The 14,318-nt window shown below is 44.2% G+C and overlaps 1 protein-coding gene across 6 annotated transcripts in view; it reads right to left on the bottom strand.

The window, feature by feature from the left end:
* The window catches only part of TSPAN4 (tetraspanin 4), a 693,477-nt gene that overhangs the window by 376,400 nt on the left and 302,759 nt on the right, over positions 1-14,318 (bottom strand). For 4 of the 6 annotated variants that reach the window (XM_075928232.1, XM_075928231.1, XM_075928237.1 and 1 more), the window contains one exon: positions 8,915-8,936. The exons of the other annotated variants lie outside the window; for them this stretch is intronic. In XM_075928232.1, coding sequence (XP_075784347.1) covers positions 8,915-8,936 — 22 coding nt within the window. The remainder of the gene's footprint in view (positions 1-8,914; positions 8,937-14,318) is intronic. 6 annotated transcript variants of the gene reach the window in all.

The raw sequence follows: 14,318 nt of genomic DNA on the forward strand, positions 1-14,318 counted from the left end.
AGCACCTCTAGGTTTGGCGGTTTATAGCCCAGCCCCTCTGGGCTTGCTGCGTCAGTTATGAATGTAAAAATATTGTTTGAGCACCTCTTTCTCTTCAAATTAAGCCCTGGTTACCTGGCATTTACTTTACCTTTAACCTGCACGGTTGCTATTAACAGGAAAAAGCTGTTCAGAATCTGATATTATTGACAGCTCTCAAAAGTCAAAATGAGAAACTCCTCAGCAATACTTTACTTCAGGAGGTCAGATTAACTTAGGCAAGGCCTGTCCATATAGTCTGTTCCTGTACAGCTCCAAACATACTCTCTGTATTTAATAGATATGTAACAACAACTTAGGGTGGAGTTCAGATAAAATCATTACACTTCTTGGCTCTGTTTTTACAAGAAAATCCAACCATAAGTCTCACACAAATCCTACCAAACTGACATGGGAATCTCAGCTTTCCTTCACCTTTTATCAAGGACATGGCTAAGCATATTGAATGGTCCCAAATTCATGATCAGTAGCCAATGAGACTATGTTACAAGAGCTAAATCAGAAAGATTACACTGGCTATTGTATTGACGTTCTCAGGAACAAACATTAACAGCTGGCACACATTGGGTGGTTCTTTTTCCACAGCCATACATTTAAGAAAGAGAAAATAAAATCTTTCTGGAGGCAGAAGGAAATACAGAACAAAACAAAAAGAAAAACATAACTTACTACCTAATATACTATAAGCAAACATGTGCAGGTGTACTTGAGTAGAAGACAGTGTGACGGAGAAGACACTCCCCGCACTGGCGCCCGCACCCTTAACGAGGCGCTGGACGGCACGGTCAAAGGGGGCGCGGGTTTAAGCGCTCAGCGGGACGGGACGCCGCCGAGCCGGGAGGCAGGGGCTGGGCAGCGCACGGCGGCAGGCGCGCCGTCCGCGGCAGACGCTAGGACCTGGGAGGAGGAGGCCGGGGGGCAAAGGGCGAACCGGCACGTCTCGGACGTGCCGGCGCATAAAGGGGGCGGGCGGCAAGGGAAGGGGACTGGCGGCATTCCCTCTGCACCCACAGGTAACGCCGGGGGTGACGTTGGCGGACCGGGGAAGGAGCGCCGGACCCCCACAGCCCAGACCAACCACGGGGCGACTCACCCCGAGAACCGGAGGACGGAGGCAGTTGGCGGTCAACCCCGCCTTCCTAGCCCAAGGAGCACAGGCGGATGAGCCTGCCAGAGGACCCGAGCCCGGCAACGGCGTGTGAGTGGGGCCACGGGCAGCGAGCCCTCCACACCCCTGGCTGAGGGCAAGCCAGGGCGCGGCAGCGCCGGCCCGAGGGCAGAGACAGCGGGGCAGAGACAAAAAGGGAGATAGAGGCACGGACGCGCGGAGTTGCGGGGTGCCCCCACAGCCCCACCCGTTGGACCTTGCCACAGACAGATACAAATGAACAGTTGCATAACTGGACACACTTAATGGGCCAGATTCACCACTGGGAACTTAACTCAGAGCCTTGGTTTGCTCACATCCTTTTAGACCGTGTCAAAGATCTGTAGACATTTGTGAGGAATACACAAAATTTATACAGTGAGATCCAAAATTGTAGGACAACTATCAACAAAGAGATATTACTATTACTATTAGTATTATGGAAGCTCCTGGAAGCCTTAGTAAGAAGACCAGGCTTACATAGTACTATGCACACAGATAACAAGAAGGCAACCCTTCCCCCAAAGAGTTTCCATTTTTAGGATGAAAGACAGCAGGTGCAAACAGAAAGGGGAAGGCACAAGTTACTGAGGAAGCAATTATGATTAGCACTAATAAGCAGCTGTCACAAGCTACCAGGTTCTGGGACAATTTTAGGTGCCACAACCTTGTCGGTGTCCCTTCAACAATTGGCTGCAATGTAACCTATGATGCCCTCTCATAATGACATAAAATGCAATCCTGCAATACAATAATGCAGTCCTGACCCAACATATTGAAGGCCTTACAGTGTGAACTTTGAAAGAAACCACTTGCAAAAAGGCAAAAGAATAACCCAATTGTCTCATAGGAACACCTCTTTTGGCTTTTCAGCAGAGTCTCTCCGGCACCAGATGCAATGTTTCTGAAGCACAGAAGGATGTAGCCCCTAAGTCAGTCTAGTGCTGGAATTCTATCCCCTGCTGGCTGTGTGCATTCAGAATATCTGCTAAGAACCACAGGGTGGGTGTGGGGGAAAGGCGAGCGTGCTATGCCTTGGGAGGATGGGCCTGTTGCAGTTAGATTCTCTCCATGACAGCATGAAACATACCCTCAGTGGGCCTATTATCCAACACCACTGACATAGCACTTTGGAAAGGGCACGATAAAAATAAAGGGATGATGTGAGGATGTAATGTTTTGAAATTTGTGCCACTTTAACCTAGTGCTATGGGCAATAAAGTGGAAGAAATGCTGTTTCTGTAAATGTGACTCTCCATGAGGGAGCATTGTTAGTAAGCACATTCCTGCTACTTCTACAATGAGTCGACTCTCCAGCAGATCTTTCTAAATTGCAATGAGCCACGAGAAACTCGGTGAGCTGCAGCAATCCAGAGGAGACTAAGACTAGTTTAAAAAACCGCAACTAGCATTACAGCAACTGCCACCTCTGTATACCAAGAATTAGGAAGAAAAGGCTCCTGAGCATTCAAGCAATAATCACCTGCTGGTTCTGTTGATGGCACCAACAATCTCTCAAATTACTCACTTTCCACAATTAAGAGAAAAGTTAAGAGAAGCACTGGAAAAAAAATCTTATTGGTGCTCTGCAGCAACTTTGGAGTCTCAGTCATGTTCTACTAAATAGACTGTAGCAAAATTCAGGTAACAGGCTTGTTTAATTTGATCATAATGGGCCTGATGCAAATTCTGCAGAAAGTAAATAGACTGTGAATCACACCCCTGCAGTCTATTTCCTCATTGCCTTACTCCAGTTCTTCTTCTCTCTCCCCTTCCCAGCTTTAAATCTTTATGGAGTATAACTTGAGTAGGGCGGTAGTGAATTAGTCCCTGGATGTTTAGGGATAGCTACGATGTATATATACACTTCCCTTGAACACCAGAGAAGGAGACCTGTCCTCTAAGACATGCAGAGATATTCCACGAGGAGTAACGGTCGTTCGAACTAGGAAGCCTAGTTCGAACTACCTAGTTCGTGCCGCGTGTAACCGCGCGGCACGGGGTTCGAACGAGCGGGGATTTAAAAATGGCGGCGCCCCGCTTATGCAAATGAAATTCAAATCCTGGGCTTCATTTGCAATTGCGGTATGCCTACATTACCCCGCTAGTTCGAACTAGCGGGGTAGTGTAGACATACCCTTATTGAGTCATAAATCTCCTCTACTCCTACATTAACATACAAATTTCCAGTCAGATCCCTCAGTAGATAAACTGGTAGCCACAGGAGAGCTGTATATTATATCTACAGACTGATGTAGATGTTCAGTGTCTTACCTTTGCTAAATGGAACTGCAACGTACATAGCACCATTCAACAAGATAATCACTCTCGCTTCCCCAGCCTTTTAATTACATTTTGAGCAATGTAGAAATGTAAAGCCACCTGGCTCATGTGAAAGAGCACTGGTGTGCCTGCCTTATTACAACATTTACTTTTAAGACCAGTCCTTTGGACAAGACATTTTTCAATCCCACTCCCACGCTCCAGTTCCTACAGAGAAGAGACAGAGAAATAGTTTTGCGTTTAAGAATCAGTCACCAGTTAGACATATACCAACAAAATATGGCAGCATATACCTGAAAGCTCTTGCATGTTTCTGTACATTTGCCCACTGTCTCCTTATCTGTCAAACTCCAGCTGTCTGCAACACAATGGATTAGGAAAGATGTTTCCAAAGCAGGTAAAGGACTTCTGTGTCTAAATCCTATTGACATAGGCACTTTTGAAAATCCCACTATGAGTGGTTGATTAAATAAATACCCACTTAAATTGTCCAGTCTGGATGCACTCTGATCTCCTTTGGAAACGGCATTTACAAGGTTTCACTAAATGGGAGCTGTAATCTGCACAGAGGACCCAAAATTCAGCAAGATGCTTAAGCATGTTCCTAACTTAACATGGAACTACTCACATGTGTAAATGGCCAGAGAAGGAAGCCTGTCTACTCATGTGTTTCATAGCTGGTGAATGCTATGCTGCATTTTCCCTAACAATAGCCCAAGGAGTACACAGGGAGATGAAGGAAGATATTTCATGCTACCATGACTGACTGCTATTGGAGAGTCTTCTCTAAAATCACGGATAGAGCATCTCCTCTGCTGGCAGGAAGGAGTTACACATAAGCAGTACCAGGGATTATTTGGGGACCTATGTTTCTGGGGCACCACACATCCTCAGTAACTCACTGAATGAGTTCTATATTCAGGTCACAAACATAATCAAGCCACAATGGTGTCAGAACAACTCTTAGCCCAACAATGAATTGATTTTCCCTCCCACTTCAGTCCTCTTTATAAACACTTCTCCACCTAGAACAGGGTGGGCAACTTCCAGCTCACAGGCCAGATCCAGACTGCCGGGGTTAGCTATTGGTGGGCCTCCACCACTTTATTTACCTGCACGGCTGTAGGAATCAATGATCGCAGCTCCCATTGGCCGCAGATCGCTGGTCCTGACCAATGGGAGCTTCGGGAAATGGTATCCTGATCCTCACCATTTCCTGATGCTCCCATTGGCCAGGAACAGTGAGCAGCAGCCAACAGGAGCTGCAATTGCATGAACCTGCGACTGTGCAGGTAAATATAATGGCTGTGGCCCACCAAGGGCTAACCCTAGTGAACCACTGCCATGCTATTGCCCACCCCAGCATGATTTTCCGCAAATGCTTTTAACAGAAAAGTTTTTCCGTTAAAAGCATTTGCGGAAAAGAGCGTCTAGATTGGCACGGACACTTTTGAGCAAAAGCACTTTTTGCGGAAAAGCGTCCGTGCCAGTCTAGACATGGTTTTGCGCAAGATAGCCCTAATCGCCATTTTCGCCATCGAGGCCTTTTTGCACAAAACAGTACTGAGCTGTCTACACTGGCCCTCTTGCACAAATACATTTGCACAAGAGGGCTTTTCCCTGAACGGGAGCAGCATAGTATTTGCAGAAGAACACTGACAATCTTACATCAGATCGTCAGTGTCCTTGCGCAAATTCAAGCAGCCAGTGTAGACAGCTGGCAAGTTTTTCTGCAAAAGCAGCTGCTTTTGCAGAAAAACTTGCCAGTCTAGACACAGCCATATTGTTTTAACACCAATAATTTGCATGAATGCTGCCACAGATTCAAGGAACCAGATCAGCAACAGATGTAAATCAGCATCGCTCCAATCACTTCAATCAGTTACACCAATTTACACCTGCTGAGGACCTGGTTCATATATTTTTAAGGACAAAGGGTACATTACGATCCTCTAGTCTGACAGCTTGTATAGCTACATCCAAAGAACCTCACCTTGTAATTCCCGCATGTACATGCATTACTGAAAACTTTCTCCCCTCCGTCTGTCACTTTTAAAGCCTCCCTGTCAAGGTTTTACTTTAACCTTTTACAACAGTCAGATCCCGTACATTACATAAACTCAATGCATTGGAAAATTGTAAAGTCACAATCACTCTGGTTAACATTATATATTTGACAGCTTCATTTTCATTACATTTTTTGGCAACACAGAAAGCTTTTCACTCCCCATTTAACAGCTATTTTTGTAGAGGCCACCATTGTTATTAATATTACAGCATCAGTGGTTCCGGCTGCATTTTAATCAGAACTGGTCTCTTGACACTCATGTAAGAAAATAGGAGAATCACCTGTGAAACACCAGTTTGCTAGCACATTTCATATGTTGGCGGAATAAGGAGATCAATAAGATATCCCATAAATGCAGCATAAGCCTGTGACTTCCTATCGTTAGAGAGCAAGGTGAATGAAGTAATATGGACCAACATCTGTTGGTGAGGGAGAGACAAGTTACTGAGCTACACAGAGCTCTATTTCATGTCTGGGAAAGGTACTGAGAGTGTCCCAGCTAAATACAGCATCAAACAGATAGAATATACCTCACTGACCTTGTCTGGCTAACATTCTGTGATCGACACAGCTACAATACGACTGCATACTACCTACGGCTGTCATTTGGTTCAGAGCTTCCGTCTCTAGAGAAGTGGGTATGACAGGGCTGGGCAAAATAGGGCCCTTGGGCTGGACCCAGCCTGCTAAGCTAATGGATCCAGCCTGTGGATACAGCGGGGAGCCTCAGGCAGGCTTCCTGCCTGCTCCACCCCCTCATGCTGCTCAGAAAAAATGCTGTGGAGCCCTGTTTGTCTTTGAAAAGTTGCAAGCCCAGGGGACGGGAGAGAGGCTTTGAGCACTGCCCCTGTCCCCAGCACAAGCTACCTGTCTGAAGAACAGCATCCCCCACCCATACACATTCCCCTCAGGCAAACAGCTATTCCCAGGCGCACATGGGGAAGGTGCTTGGCTATGGCTGGGAGTCACCCAGGTAAGTCTCTGGGCCAGAGCCTGCCTCTGTAGGCAGTACCTCCTTCCCCATAACCCTCTGCCCCCTCCACTCCTGCTCCCCTACCCCACATAACCTAAACCTTATGTCCCTCCTCCTGCACACATATCCCCTGCGCCGCAGTCCCCTGCCCCAGGCCCTTCTGCCCAAAGTCACAGTCCAACTCCCTGCACCCCCTCTTCTACTCTGGGTGTTTTGCCCCTCACGTTTGAAAGGGCAACTGAATGCTAAAAGTATTATACTGAGGGTTACCCTTAGGTAAAGTTCATTCCCGCTGTGCGGGGAGAGACAAGGAGTTGGTGAAAAGTTCCATGCTGTCGGTTGCTAAGATGCAGATCTGTTTATTTCTGCCCCTATTTCTTGTCAAAGAATGGCCACTTAATAGGTGATTGCCCATCAACTGTATGATGCCTGAATAGCTGCATCAGTTTGTCTTTTGTCTATGAGAAACTACTTTACCCAAACTTGTCTGATAAACGCATTTCAGTCTTAATTTCAGCTTATGTGTATAATATTGCTACACACCTTTCATCATGGTATTACTGACCAGTGAGTTGTTAGTTTTCAAATTAAACCTTGCAAGGCCTATTTTTCATAAAAATTATAATACAGTGTAGGATATTAATACAGGGGTGTGCTCAGTTACACAGTGGGTAAACCGAAAGGTAGAATATAGAGAAATCTCTAATTTACACAACATACCCTTTTGCATGAGTGGCTACCCATTGCAGAGTCGTTCCTAAATTGAATCTTGAAATTGTGTTGCAGTCTTTTGCTATAGAAATTATTGGCAACTGCTACTCAGCTTTTGTTAACCTACAGCCAATCCTCCTGTGAATTAGTACCTAAAGTGGAAACACTAAGGCTATGTCTAGACTGGCATGATTTTCTGCAAATACTTTTAACGGAAAAGTTTTTCCATTAAAAGCATTTGCGGAAAAGAGCATCTACATTGGCACGGGCGCTTTTGCACAAGAGCACTTTTTGCAGAAAAGCATCCGTGCCAATCTAGACGCGGTTTTGCGCAAGAAAGCCCCAATCGCCATTTTCGCCATCGGGGCTTTTTTGTGCAAAACCGTTTTCAGTTGTCTACACTGGCCCTCTTGCGCAAAAGCATTTGTGCAAGAGGGCTTTTTTCCCCGAACGGGAGAGTCATTGTATTTGCGCAAGAACACTGACAATTATACATTAGATCTTGCACAATTCAAGTGTTCTTGCACAATTCAAGTGGCCAGTATAGACAGTGTAGCAGCTGCTTTTGTGGAAAAACTTGCCAATCTAGACACAGCCAAACTGTTGTGTTGGGAGGCCTAAATTTGAGCTTTTGCTCTTTAGGTCAGTGGAATGCTGATGCTTCCAGTCTTCTGATATGTCTTAAATAATGGTTTGTGACCGGCATCTCCTATCTGGCTTCAAACATGGGGGCTGTGTCTAGACTGCATCCCTTTTCCGTAAAGTGAGGGATAAGGGATAAGAGATCTTTCGGAAAAGGCTTTATTTTCCAAAAGATCTGCGTCTAGACTGGCGCTTTTTTCCGGCAAAGCTCCGAGCCGGAAAAAAGCGGCAGCCATTTTTATGCTAATGAAGCGGGGGGGATTTAAATCCCCGCTTCATTTGCAAATGCGATGTGTCTAATTTGCATCTCTTTTACGGAAAAGGTATGCAGTCTAAACACAGCCGGGCAGTATGTGACAAGGTATTAAGTAACCAAAGAAGAAAAGTGTCCAAAGAAAGATGTAGGAAAGTTACCCAGCACAGTGGGAGACATTCTCTCTCTGTCTTAGCCAAAAATAACTCAGCTTTGTATCTGAAGACAATCACATTTTTTTCTAACTTGCCTCAATTTGCTCCATAGCCTCTTTTCTCATGCCACTCCTATAGTTCAATATAGTAGCTGAACAGTAACAGTATTCTTACTGCTTTAGTTCTAGTAAGTGTTCTGGCACTTGCAGTGTTGTGAAATCTCAACAGCATGTGTTTTTGTTGGGGTTATTGATTTTCACAGGTCTCTCCCAATATAATATTGCACCTGCCAGTACTGTCTGTTTCTCCTGTCATGTATGTCAGCAATGCACTCTGCTGACTCCCATAACCACAGTAGCTTCACCACTGCTTCTTTTGCTGGCAATTATTCATTGAATAGTCGTGCCTAGTGCACAAATTTCTCTTTAACAGTGATGAGTTCCATATAGATTCCATGGTACTTGCAGTTTCTAGGATGTGGGAGATGCATACTTTCAGATGCCAGGTCACCCCTTAAATGCCTTTTAAAGCATCCTTTACATCACACCAGTCTATCACAATACACATAGTGCATTATCTCGGACAGTATTGATGAGAAAAGCAGTCCTATAAACAAGGCAGAAACTAGAGAGAATACACTCACCTTCAATATTTTCTAGGAAAACCTGGTGGGGAGGGGAAAGAGAAAAAAAAAAACATTATTCAAAATCTGAAGTTAACACACCAGAAAGAAATCAGAAATCATACGCATGCCAGCTAAGACAAGTAAGTGAAGGCAAACTCCACAGATGCAAAAGAAATACCATTTCAAGCTTATTTAACCCACCCAGGCCTAGATGCCTCCAATGAGCACTTGCGTTTTAACTTTATTTATGAGGTCAATGGGCCTTGAGCACGTTGGGACAGTTTGGGGGCTAAATCTGAGTTTGTGAAAAGTGTGCTCTATTTCAGCCTCCATTTGGAGGGCAACCATTGTTACTTCCTTCCCTACATACTAAAACTGCCATGTTGAATTATATCAGGACTCTTGTGTTAAGGGTCCAAGACCTCTGTGTCTGACCCTAAAAAAAGCCATCAAAAGGCCCATTGAACAGCCTTCCCTGTTGGGAAAACGGGGGCTGGGATGTGGGCAGAGACGCTGATTTTCAATGACACTCTGCCAACAATCCACTCCTCATGGGCTAGCACAAGACAGAAGCAGGAAAAGGCAAAATAGACTGCTTTTAAAAAAGACACACGCTCCAGCAAGGGAAAACCCCATCACCAACTAACCTGGAATCAGTGACCATTGAAAAGACTTGGGGCATGACAGATAATCAATTAAACATGATGTCCCAGTACAGTGCTGTGGCCAAAGGGGCTAATGCAATCCTTGGATATATTAGCAGGGAAATAGCAGCTAGAGTTATATGAACTCTGTATCTGGCACTGGTGTATCTGCTACTAGAATATTGTGTTCCGTTCTGGTGTTCACAACTCAAGAAGGATGTTGAAAAATTGGAGAGGGCTCAGGAAACAAACCCAGAGAACAACTGAATGATCGGAAAACATGCTTCAACTCAATGAGCTCAATTGATTTAGCTTAACAAAGATTAAGATTTGATCACAGTCTAAGTGTAACTGCTAGTCAAACAAATATTTGAGTACAGTTTTGTCTGCTAGACAGAAGAGTCTATAAGAAGATCTAGTGGCTGTAAGTGAAAGCTAGACAAATTCAGACTGATAAGGCATACATTTTTAACAGGGAGAGCAAACAGCCTCCAATTAACTGGCTCTGCAATATATAGAGCAATGCTAAATCAGCAGTAATGTAAGGAGAAAGGATTTTTTTTTTTTTGTCAAATACAGTAGAAGCCAATACAAGAAATAACTTTTTCCATTAGAGGGGCTCAAGAAAAAGATCCAGTATAACCTATGAGAGAGCAGTGGTGTCATGGTGCCCCAAGAACACAGAAGCTACCCAAAAATAACTGTGTCACCACCACAAGACTGATAAACTCTGAGCCTTCTTTGTTCATGACCCTGAATCCATTCATTTTCATGTTCTTGCAATAACATTTTCCCCACCGCACACCATAAAGAAATAACTCAAATTCACCTATCTGCTAACATAAAACTAACTATATTGATTAAACAAGAGCGGCCCTAGATGAGCTGCCAGCAACTGGCGCTCTAGGTGAAACACGCGATTGGCGCCCCCACCTCCAAAGCCCTCAATGGCTGTTTATCTTGGCGCCCTAGGTGACCACCTAGTTCTCCTGTATTGACGTGATACCACTGTGGTTAAATATTAATTGAGCATTAACCACTTTTCATAGATTGTTTCCACTATTGTTTTCTATTAGTTTGTTACTTTCAAATACTTGAGAGCAAGACATTTCCTTACTAGTTTTGACCTTTTATACTCAGCAAAGATAATTGCTTTTTCATACAGCAGACATTTTCTACTAACTATGTCTTTGTAGTGGTGCTGCCTAAACAGAGGACACTGTTTTGCTATTCTTCATTTCTTGCCAACAATAGGGAGTTTTAAAAACCAACACTAATAAAAGTACATTTAAAAATTGAGATTTACCCCCATCAGATTCTACCCTCTGCAGCAAAGAAAAGACCCAATTTTGGACTTGTGCTACTTGACAGACTTGAAAGAGTCACTTTAAAGAACATGAAAGAGTGTAAGTTGTGTACAGAGTTGGTGTACTGCCCTTTCATAGCTAGCAGCCTTGGGTTCAAATTGCTGTCTTTGGTCACAAGGGAAAATTCACATATTACAAAAAGTCACTATGCAGCTTGGTACAATTAACAGCTTCTGCTTGGGACTGAAATAACAAGATGTAGCATGCTAGCACAGAGGAAGGATTGGCTTGTCTTTAAGGAACTACCTTGGGTCCAATTCCTGATGGACCTGGGACAAGTCAGTTTTATTCTCTGTCCCTGTCTGGGCCTTGGAAGATGTTAACTATGTGTTAACATCCCAGTGTAGACAAGGCGGTGTGTCATTAACGTGTGTTCAACCGATTAAAGCTGTTAATACAGTGTACTGGTTGAACCTCTGTGGCCTGGGATTCTCTAGTCCAACAACATCCATGGTCCAGCAGGACCATGTATATTGCAGGACTAGAGAGCTCTGGTGGAAGAGGTTGCCAGCGGCTGGGAGCAGAGCCCGCCGGTGGGGCCAGCTGGGCAACAGAGTCAACAGCTGGTGGGGCTGGGAAGATGGCAGGGCCACAGGGACTCGCAGGACCGCTAGAGCCCACAAGGTTGCTGGGATCCCTTGAGTCCACAGGGCTGCCACAGCCAAGGAGCTAGGGGAGCAATGTCAGGTGGTTGGGGAAGCCCAGCATGGAGGCTGGTGCCACCCCAAACCTTTCCTGGTCTGACCAACTCCCTTGTCTGGGACCAGTCAAGTCCCAAGGATGCCAGACCAGGGAGGTCCAACATGTAGCTCACTCCCCCATTCTAAAGTAGAGGTAACAAGACTTTCCAGCCTCAAAGGGGTGTATAATGATTCATTCACTGATGTTTGCATGGTGAGCAGATCCTGGCGGGACAGAGTTATTAGACAGGTGTAGGTGCAGTCTGGAGCATGCTTGTTGTCACTAGTCAGTGGTGCCAGTTCTGTTTCCATGAGCATTAAAAGTCTCTCATAAAACTGAGAGGAAATAAAGGGCTACATGAAATAACGCCCAGTACACAATTAGCCAAGCAACATAGGGCATTCCAAAGCAAATGCTAAAATCAGCTCTGCCACGTCTGAAAGGGATGCAGTAGCATTGCCAACTGAGTATGAGGGATGTTAAGAAGTGGGTATTTAACTAATTGAGTAGTCGATAGAATTTGTATTGACTACTTGACTAGTCGATAGGCAACCGGCTCACTTCTGGCTCGCGCCAGGTCCAGGACCAAACCCCGCTGCAGCTCTGCAATTTAAAAGGCAGTAGGAGCTGGGCAGCCTGCATCCCAGCCCCTACTGCGTTTTAAATTGCAGAGCCAAAGCAGGGTTTAGTCCCAGACCCGGCGTGATATTACCCAGCTGGCTGTAGTCCCTGTTCCTCTCCCCGCTGTTGCCTCTCATAGAGGCAGCAGTGAGGGAGGGGGGCAGGGGCCACCATGGAGACAGTGCTGGGTGGAACTGGCTTTTAAGCTGGCTCCCTCCAGCACCGGCTCCTGCTCCCCACCCCGCTTGCTGCTTCTGATACAGAGGCAGCGGAGGGTGGGGGAGATGTGAGTAGTCAATTCAACTACTCCCTTACATCCCTACTGAGTACTAGAAAAACTTCCCTTCAAATAAGATGATTCGGGTTATAGGTATTTTGGTAAGTGCAAATCTCTCGACAGCTAGAAGTTCATCATAAAAAGTGATGGCAATCAAGGAAATATATTGCCATATTGCAGAACGTCTCTCACACACACATATTCTAACATTTAAAGACATCATCCTAGCGTGTCTGTGCCATGTAGCCCAAGCTGTCAGGAGAAACATGGGCATGTTGCAAGCTTTTAACTAAATTGAAGTTTAACCCATTGAAACATTTCACAGCCTCTCACACACAAAAGCAAGTTTTAAATGAAGACCATTTTATACGGCCAACAATTTCCCCTATGCTTTTAATTTTTATTTTTGAAATAATTTCTGTGCAGATAAAAGCTTTTCTTATCCAAGAACAGAAAGATGCTTTGGCGTTCAAGCACAAGATTGGGGCTCAGGCAACCTCAATTAAATTCCTGGTTCCAGCACTGGTTTTCCGTGTCCATTTGCCTCTTGCCTTCTCTCTCTGTGCCTCACTTCCTCATCTGTAAAATTAAGATAATAGCATTTCCTTTATCACACCTTTCTTAGTTAGAGCAAGGACTAGCTCTTACTAGATGCACATACAGCACTTCACAGAACATGGCCTTGATCTTTGTTAGAGCCTCTAGAAGCAACTGTAATTCAAATATAATAATGAACACCAACAGTCTCTTCTCTGTGCATCCTTCAGTAAGCCTCTCAGACTTGCATCTGTGATAGCGTGGAGCTATTGTTATTCAAATTCACCATTTCAACCTAATTGCAAATTTAATATTAGAAGCTTATTAAATAATCATATAGGAGAAGGTGGGCTAGGAAGGGGCAAGTCCTTGTTTCAAAACACATATCTATATTATCTCCAAACCTATCAGGAATAAATTATACTTGCACTGAAATGTTCTCCCCTTGCTGCAACAATTTTGAGTTTCTACAAACAAAGATCGCCAATGGCCTATTGAGGCACAATAAGAGCTCATCTTTGGATTCAGAATGCAAAGCCTAATATACCCTCACACGTTTGCAAACAATACTGAGCAAGGACAAAATGTTAGGAAGTATAACGATGATGCCAATCATCTAGGAGCTCTTTAAAGGTTGGTAGTAAAGAAAAAGTGGAACTAAGAAGGAAGTTATCTCTGATATCACAATTTCACCAGCCCATGAATTTGTAATGGGTAGGATTCATTCTTCAGTCAGTATAAATATAGTAACAATACTCTGAGTACATGGATTAAAAGACTGATACTTCTTTAAAATTCCTCTGGTTTTAAAACTCTTCTGTGAAGAAAGCATCTTCTAAGATGTGGAAGCAGTTCACACTGATTTGTCCAAAAGATGCTGTTAGAGGCTACTTTTAAAATGCAGATTTGTATTGTAAAGAACCTGCAGTTATTCATTACATTTTTCTATTTTGGAGCTGTATTGTGATGGTGTCTAGAAACCCCAATCCAGGTACACTCTTGCTAGATGCTACATATACAAGTAATAAAAAAGTGTATGAAATTATTATAGCTACTTCTTATTTGAATTGCCTATCCTCTAAATTCTCTGAACAGCTGGGACCATATTGTGTGTTAGGTACTGCACACACAAACCAGTATAAGAGAAAGTTCCTGCCCCACAGAGTTTATGGTCAAGAGGCAGATACAATATTTGTACTTACTAAGCAGTTGATGATAAATAGTTTTTCCAATCACAAACATTAAAAGTTATAAGTCAGGCCCTTCCCCAGAACCATGGAGTCTATGTTAAAAAA

Source organism: Pelodiscus sinensis, chromosome 4, assembly GCF_049634645.1.
Source record: "Pelodiscus sinensis isolate JC-2024 chromosome 4, ASM4963464v1, whole genome shotgun sequence".
NCBI lineage: Eukaryota > Metazoa > Chordata > Testudines > Trionychidae > Pelodiscus > Pelodiscus sinensis.